The sequence below is a fragment of the Pygoscelis adeliae genome, unplaced genomic scaffold (genome assembly GCF_000699105.1).
Source record: "Pygoscelis adeliae isolate BGI_AS28 unplaced genomic scaffold, ASM69910v1 Scaffold113, whole genome shotgun sequence".
In the NCBI taxonomy this organism is placed as follows: Eukaryota; Metazoa; Chordata; class Aves; order Sphenisciformes; family Spheniscidae; genus Pygoscelis; species Pygoscelis adeliae.
This window is the reverse complement of record NW_008825108.1, coordinates 14,313,931-14,322,570: the sequence shown is the minus strand read 5'-3', so window position 1 is coordinate 14,322,570 and position 8,640 is coordinate 14,313,931. Positions and strand designations below refer to the sequence as shown.

At 38.9% G+C, this 8,640-nt stretch overlaps 1 protein-coding gene across 1 annotated transcript in view; it reads left to right on the top strand.

Annotated features, from left to right (window-relative positions):
* The first annotated feature begins 6,959 nt into the window (after positions 1-6,959).
* Positions 6,960-8,640, top strand: part of PDZRN4 (PDZ domain containing ring finger 4) — a 112,199-nt gene continuing 110,518 nt past the window's right edge. Inside the window, exon 1 of the mRNA XM_009327618.1 lies at positions 6,960-7,028. Coding sequence (XP_009325893.1) covers positions 6,960-7,028 — 69 coding nt within the window. The remainder of the gene's footprint in view (positions 7,029-8,640) is intronic.

The following is an 8,640-nucleotide window of genomic DNA, read 5'->3' as shown; positions in this document are numbered from 1 at the left end:
TATGATTGTCATTTTTAGCGAGGGACTTTCTCAAGTCATGAGTAATTTTTTCTTTTGTACTTTTATACTGATTAGCATACCATGAGTACCACTTAAAATTTTTAATTAAGAAACCACACAAGACATTTTAATTACATTTGAGTGCTGGAGACTGCGAGGGTGGCCTCAGCAGAAGGACTTGGGTGGGTGTAACAGCCCTCCACAATGCATTCTTTGAAAAGCTCTGAGAAGTCTTAAAAGGTTCATTGAATTAATGCTCTTGCAAGACAGGTGTTACTTATTTTATAGGAATGTAAAAAGAAAGAGCTTTTCTAATGATACAGGTATCAGAGGAAAGAACAGAGCCAAGGAGTCCTCACCGCTGCTCTCATCCTCTGAACCAGTTCCTGCTGCTTCAGCATTTGAATTAGAGTTTTGTATTGTGAGCTCAGTTTCTCATTGAGGCGTTTCATTGATATTTGCCTTTGTTTGCTCTGCGCCTGAACTTGGCGTGTGATACCTGAGTTCTAGACAGTCTTTCTTTCCCACACAAGTGTAAAAAAAAAAAAAAAAGCTCAGATTTAATATATAGGTGTGGCGAAAAACTCTGATTTTTTTTTTTTTTTAACAGACGTAGCTTGAAAAGCTTTGAAACCAGTGAGGACAATAATAAAATGTACTTTTATAAACATGTTTGAAGTCCAAAGTCATTATGTGATCATTAAAAAAGCCTCATAACACAGTTGGGCTATATGGTGTATTGCCAGCTAACATTAGCCAAGGAACTTTCAGTTTAGTACATATTCTAGCTTTTTGTGCAAGAACTGGTAAATTTGGAGCTTTAGAATTGAATTAGTAAGGGATCACGTTGCCAATATTAGATTTCTGAAGAGGCCAATAATAAACACACAGGCAAGCTATCAGCAGGTGGATGCATGCAGAGAAATCTTGCTGCTGTATTCTCTCTCATAGCTCCCAGGAGTCGGTGAATTACGGGCTTCCTAAGCAGGCAGATGACTAGTGACAGTTATCTGTCGTAAAGTTGTCTAATACCTTTTTGAACCCTTTTCTGCTTTTTGCTTCCAGTGAGTTTTGGTAATGAGTTCCACAGTCAAATCACTTGGAAAAAAAATCCAGACTTCCTTTTGTTGTTTTAAATGTATTGCCTGATTATTTCATTGTCTAATGTGAGAAGGAATGGCTTCCATACGAGGGAAGAAATTATAGATTAAGGTGAAAGATGCAGGGAAAGTGAACTATTACACATATGTATTTCTCATCTATTCTTCATAGCTCTTCCATTTCTGTTAAATGATTTAGAGATGGAAGGACCAGGATTGCTGGCTGTATTCAAATGTGGGTATTGCTGGGGTTTGTGGAGTTTCATGGTGATAGTTTCTGCTCTGTTGTCAGTCTTTTCCTAAAATTCCTCACATTCTGCTTGACTTCTTACTGTGGTTGAGCACTCAACCTGTATTTCAAGGAAACTATCCACAACTCCAGATCTGTTTGCTGAGTAGAAATAACTACTTTAGAGACAATGACTCTGGATATTTTAGCAATGTTGCCTAAGTGCATTATTTAATGCTTATTGACATGGGACTTCATATTCCAATTTATCTATAATCAGAGTTTTTTTCTGCAACTCTGTTTAGCCATTTTAGGTTTGTCTATCCTGTGTAAAATTTTGTCATTTCCTTTAAATCCTTTCAAGCTTATTTATGAATAATTCTACTCCGTACACTCCATAATGTTGAAACTCTCTAGTGCAGTAAGAAGCTATCAGTCTGGTTTCACATGATCACATGCTTAAAAAAAGTAAAAGTGTGCTGGATAGTTTCCTCATAATTAGCTGATGAGGAAGAGAAAGTCAAGATAGAGTCCAGTTTCTTTTAGAATTTGTTAACAAGGTCCTTAGTTTAGAGAAGACTCTTGGGGCAGCATTGACCAATTTTCTCAATTTAACTGACACTGTCCACTTGATGTCTTTATGTATTCCTAAGGCCTTAAAATTCAGTATAGACATCATTTTCTGTTCTGCAACACTTCTGTAATTGATTATAGCAGCAGTTTAAGAAAAGATAAGGAAGCCACTCAGAATAAAGACCTCAGAAAAGAATATCCTGGATGAAACTTTGAGAAAGAAAAGAGAAAAAAAGGTATCTGAGCAGTCTGAAGTTTGGCCAGTAGACCTGGTAAAGGAATGGTACTTTTCCCAAAGAAAGCGAGCCAGCCCATTCATGTGGGAGTGATAAATAAACAGGGGGTTTTGATTCCCCCCCCCCGAAGAACAAAAAGAAGCAGCAGCTTTTATGTTGTAAGCAACTGGCAGAGAAGGTTCCTTGTGTGTTTGCTTCCATTCCTCTCTAGACTTGTATTTACATTTTGGACCAGGAATCCCACAGATCTGTGTCAGTTTAACCATGGATGGGAAAAAAAAAAATCAGTAGACGGGGCTTGTGTCATACAATGTTGTAGGTGCTCCCTACCTTCCAGGAGGCATCTGAGCCTAATGGAAGAGTCCACTTATGGAGCCTGTTTGATTTCCAATCAGGTAGACCTGGACAGTTTTCAGATAAATTACAATCCTCCTGGGAAATACAGAACATGGGAATTCCACGTCCTGCCTTCCCTCCTACCACCCTTATTCTTGCTGTGACTTTGAGCAGTGCATGAAGTCTTGGTGGCTGTGCTAAAGTAAAGGATATGAGTTTAAACAAGTGTCTCTTCTTTGGACATAAATTAATATTCCTGCAAATATTGCATTTTATTGCAGATACGCATTTTTACTTTTTTAATCATGCATTTTGTAAGTGTGTTCTGATGTCTGTGAAGAACGTATAGTACGTTTTTACCTTGAGTTAGATTTTCATGTATCTTTTGTGGGGAGTGTGGTTAAATTTTCCAGTTTTCTATATTTGCAAAAATCCATTTTATTGGAGCCGAAGCCCATTTCTGTGACTCTGTACTTCCATAGTTTGCACCTTCGTTTAGCCTACTGGGTAATATACATTATGTTACTTTAGAGTTCAAGCTGGTTAGTGCCTATGCAAATTCTGAGTCTTTGGGTTACATTTACTGAAGGTTTTTAAGTTTTTCTCTGCAATCATAGGACTGGAAAATTCCTTGGTTTTCTAATATGCAAACTGACTGATGCATACAATCACCTCATCCCAGCAGCTGAGGCTTTACGAAAAACACTAATTATCATGATGAACTAAAAGGTCTGGCCAGACTGAAGTCAAGCTTTATGAGTTTGAGCCTTTGTTTAGGACAGTGGGGAGAAGCAAAGGGTTTCTCCAACTCCCTTTTTCTTATGATATTTTTGTTTTACAGTTACGCAGCCTAAAACTGTAAATTGCATTGCCATCTACTCTGTGAGCTAAATTCCTGGGAATTCTTCAAAATTTATAGAGTAAATGCAGCGGGGTTGGTAAATTCCGGAGGAGAGTGTGAATTCAAGGGCATGCAAAGGAAACTTGGAATTCCACATTTGCTTCACTGAGTTTGGACCAACAACTTCACTATCTTCACTTAAAATGAATGTTATATTTTATTATATGTCTTTTAGCTGTGTGATAAAGAAGATATAAAGGAGTGGTGGCCTTTAATTTGCAGTGTCATTGCCTTGAATTTTTTCTAATGATAAACTTTCAAGCATGGGTGCTTATAATTAGACAATTCTATACCTCAATGAGGAAACTATATACCAAACGTGTAAGTCATCTCCTAGATGCTTAAAATGAATCAGGGGACCTAAACAAGGGCACCTTCTTTGAAAATGTTAACAGAAATTTTGCTGTAATTCTTTTGAAATTAAACTCCATCCCTTTGCATTATTGCATTCCTGGTTTGACTATAAATTATGATTTTAGTCTTTATGGTAACATTAAATTGTAGGTGATGAACACGGAGAACTCCACAATCAAGAAAAGCATTGAATTATTCAAATATCTTTGAATTACATGTAGAATAAGAATTACTTGATTATGCTTTAGTACCTTTTTGGTCCCTTTAGCTACAAATTTGATGTTGGAGGGGGATTAAGAGGAGGGGGAGAAGGAAGGAAAGAAAGAGATTGCTTTCTCCCCAACATCAAATTCAACTTGACCAGAGCACGTCATATATTTCATTTTAGTCATTAGTTCAATCAAGTTTTGCCTCGAATGTCATTCAGTGCTGCACAAAGTTTGGTATTTTGATCACATATAAAATCAAAGCAGCATATTTGGTTGGAGCTCGAGAACCTGGAAGTACACGTTTCCTTCTCAAATAAATCTATTCAGCCCTGCAGACTGTGCCCATTAGTGGCCACAGAAGCAGAAGACAGAACCTTTTTACCCTCCGTATGGGCAGAGGGCAGGCACTTGATAAATGAATGGAGAAGCCTATGTCGGCTTCAGAGAAGGAAACAAAAGAACCAGAGGAAGAGCGATGAAAAAAGAGACTGTCAGAGGAAACTGCTGAAAGATTAACTGTAGTTTTCCATTCCTTATTTTGTCTGTTGGAGTTGGGGTTTTTTGTTGTTGTTTGTTTCTTGTACCTATAGAACTGGATTCCTGTTGCAATATATCCTTTTTTCCCCCTTTTTTTAAAGAACTAATTTTAAGGGACTATCAAAAATATACCAGGGTAAATCATGGCTCCTTTTATGAATGTAGTTTAGCTTTCAGACTGTGCATGTGTCAGAGGAAGAAGTTGTGTCAGTGGAAGGAGAGAACACTTTCATCAAAAGATGGCATGGTTGTTCTTGCACGACTGTTGTCTAGTTCATTGATCTGACTTTCTTAAGTTCAAAATTTACACATCTGAGAATCCTTCTGCACCTCACAATATAGAAACCTTCAAAGGTTGAGTGGATGTTTGCTTCATGGGTTTAAACCTCTCAGCATAAACACCATTTCATGGGAATGTGGAGGAGGAGAACAGAGGCTGATTTGTTCTAACGATGATGAACCCACCTCCGCAGTTTGGCTTTAAATGCTTGGACTTCAGGAAAGTTCAGAACCAAACCTGCCTGCTTGGGTTCTTCCACCAAATAAAAATTAATCTTAATGTTATGTTTCAGAACAGTGCTGGAAGCTGATAGGAGAAGAGCTTGCTCTGTTAATGGTCATTATTTGATTCCTCCTGACTCTGCTCATTTGTTAAAGGAGATGAAATTTAGTTAAGATTTAGTCTCAACCTATCTGTGATTTACATAGAGGTTCTAGCAAACTTTACTAATATGCAGAGTTTGCAGTAATGGTCCAGTTTTTCCTGTAGGTTTCTCTGCTTGGCTTCCATCCCAGCCGTTAGGTAAAATTAAGGCGCAGAAAATCAGATTATTACATCCCAAGGGGCAGGACTGATAAGCAGCACATGATTGTTGATCTGCTTGCTACCCGGTATTGGTGGTGTTTGAGGTGCTGCTAGATGCAAAGCCAATTTGTTAACAATTAGTGCTCATTAGAATCATTTCCTGTTATCGATTTTAAATGTTTGACAAAGCACTTTTAGGAAACTACACCCCCCAAAAAAATAGTAGCTGTACATCAGTGCTTAGTAATTACAACTCTTTAGGGCCCAGTGTCAATCTTAACTAACTGGTTTCATTGGTTTCCAAGTAATTATTTCTGCTTTGGATCCCACCTGCTATCCCCTCCAGATTAAAGATGCTTTGAAACAAGGACATAGTTCTTGATTAGCAGAGTTGCTGAGAAAGGAGTGATAAAACAAAAGCAACTTTTTTATTTTCTGTCTTGGTTTGTCATGGCTTGGGCTTTTTACCTTGCATAACTGCCAATGGATTACACGATATACAATATAGGAATTAATGTCAGCCTGGAATTAAGTGTGTTTTCCATTGGCCTTAGTATTTAACATGTGGGTTTAATTTTAAATGCATCCTTGCCTTTATACACACATTGAGAATTGTGGAGCCATTAAAATCTAATTTACAAATGGTAAAATTAGATATAATGTCATGTTATAATAAAAGCTTTGGTATCTAGGAGTCCAAGAGGGTATATATGTTGAGTTTCTTGGAAATTTGGGCTATAATTGCTATTATTCTGTTTTACATGCCAGAAGAGACTTGAATGCGAAATTATTTAATGAACGGTACAATGTATGTATATATATAAAAACCACCAGATCAGGCACGCCTTCATTTCCACATATACTGGCTATCTATGTCAAGTTGTTATAGGCTCATGCTTTTTTATGAGTACACTGGAATTTTTGGCTAGATTTGGCAGTGTCAGAGGTGAAGCTAACAGCATAGCCATCTGGGTTAATTTTCTCTCCTTCCTTGTTTGCTTTAAATTTTTAGCAACATCAGCTCAGGTTTCACAAGCCCTCTCTTAAAATGCTTACAGATATTTTAAATGTATTCCATGATCCCTGTTGCACAAGGTGGAGACCTAACGTAAGACTTTATTTGCGCCTTTCCCACCCCCATTCATGAATTAGTCTCACAATTACTGTAAAAATTAAGGCGAGTGTGGGTGAAATCCGTGAAGCTTAGTCCCTCTAACCTTAATAAACAGAGATGGTATTGACACAAGTGAATTTTGTTTAACCACAGTACATTTGCTTCTTAATTAGTGAATATTCATCTGTCATCAGCAGCAGCTATGACACCCCTCCCCGCTAACACGTTCTGTCATAAATAATCAATGAGAGGCTATTAATATTCATGAGTGAGAATCTGTGTAGTCATGTGCACTGATGCAGAGACAGGGGGAGTGTTGCCATGAACTGAGTCGAAACTCTGTGTGTGTATACGTGAGTGTAAGATAGTTAGGGAAAGGGAAGAAGAGCATGCTGCTACACACTGCCCTGCCTTGTGCTTCCAGCTAACAGTGGTGTGCCTGTGTTTCGGGGCTGGAGTGACTGATGAAAAACAGTAGTCAAGTCTGGAGGGTGATTCCCTGTCAGTGCATTTGCCTTTCAGTGCTGGGGAAATTAGAGGCTTTGCTTTTGTGTTGCTTATTAGGATGGGCTGCAATCTGTGCACTTTTCAGAAGAGAGAGGAGCACTACAAACTGCTCTATGAAGTTTCACAGGTGAGTGCAGAGGATATTACCAGCATCTCCAGAGTAAAAATGTGTGTTCTGTACAGAGAGTAAGTAGAGATGCTTTTGTTTTGCTTTGCTTTTTTTTTTTTCCTTTGCAAAATTGCTAGCTAAGTTGTTTGGGGGGTGTTGGTAATTATTAGTATTTTGGGTGCCTGTTGTTTTCTGCTCGTTCGCCACTCCCCCTTCAGATGACTTCCTGTGGGATTCTTTTAACATTTTTGTGTATCTTCTGCCAAGATGTCAGTCATATAGCAGCAGCCTCACTGAACCATATCGGTGATGTTTTAAAGGAGCCCTTGGCTTTGGTAATAAGACTGATTTCAATAAGTTGCACTGCTGCCTCTGAAAGCATTAGGTCTGTGATCTCAGGTATTTCTAAGTGAAGGAACAAAGTTTTTATGGCATGTCTGTGTTGGCCAAGAAGTATGTTAGATTTTCAGATTAATTAATTGAAATTGAAATGATTCTGAAATGTGCTTGTCACCTTTAAACAGGTATGAGAACAACAGGGTTTCCATGGGTGAGGTGTGCTGCTTGTTCATTCATTGTGCGTGTTATTTCTGTTTACTGCTAGACAAAGATCTTAATCTCATCTAGATATTTTGGTGTCTCTTTCAGCATTGTAGCAGTATGAGTAGCAGTGTAGCAGTGTGCTGCTAACGTGTTCCCAGCTCATTGAGAATAAGATGAGGAAAGACGAAACAAGCACTTACCATAATAGCCCATAATTTTTGCTCAGATCCTATTGAATCAGTATTTGATTTGCAGCTTTTTGGTTGTTTTTCCTCCTGGCACAGCAGACCCTCGCATGCTAAAGTTTAGTGCCTTTCAGCATCTGTTCTCTCCCTCTCTGTAATTTGTCCTGGCTTTGACACATTGCCGTTGACGGAGGCTGAACGCTTGCAGTTTTGGACTGCGCTGCTGCTGACAGGCAGCGCGGAGGAGAAAACAGCTTACGGTGCTGGTGGTCTATTGGCACAGCAGCAGCTAAGTGCCCATTGCCGACTGGTTCCCTCCGAGTTCCTCCTGACGTGATTCATTTCACAGTGGGCTAATTACAAAGTGGATTCTCTACACATGAAGCAGCCTCCTCAGTTGTGGTGTTAATGCACATTTTCATGGTAATGTGATCAGAGCCTCATTAGCCAGTTTCCAAAATGATCCTCTGCATTAATTAAATATAAAAATGACTCTTTTTATCACCATAGAGAGGAAGAAGAAGATTAACATTGTTAATTACTACTGGGGGCAATACCTCTGCATCATTTTTTACCACAGAATCAGCAGGCGTGTTCAATCCTAAAAGAGTGTCCGTTTGCAGGTAACCTGCCCATTGCCTTGCCTGGTGAAGACGGTCTCTAGGTGGAACACTTCCCTTTAGTTCAATAGTTAGTCGTAATCCCATCGTCATGTTTTCTTACAGCAATAGCACAGGGAAAGGCGTAGCAGCACATTTCCCTCTCCTCCCTTTCCCCCTCCCCAGCTCTGGATTGCCAAACTGATCTGAAAGTGTAAAATGGAGAAAGTGGAGTCGGTCGGTGTCTGCTTTTCTGTGCCAGGGAATAAGAAATGCAGGTTGTGCTATGAAGGGGATTAGACA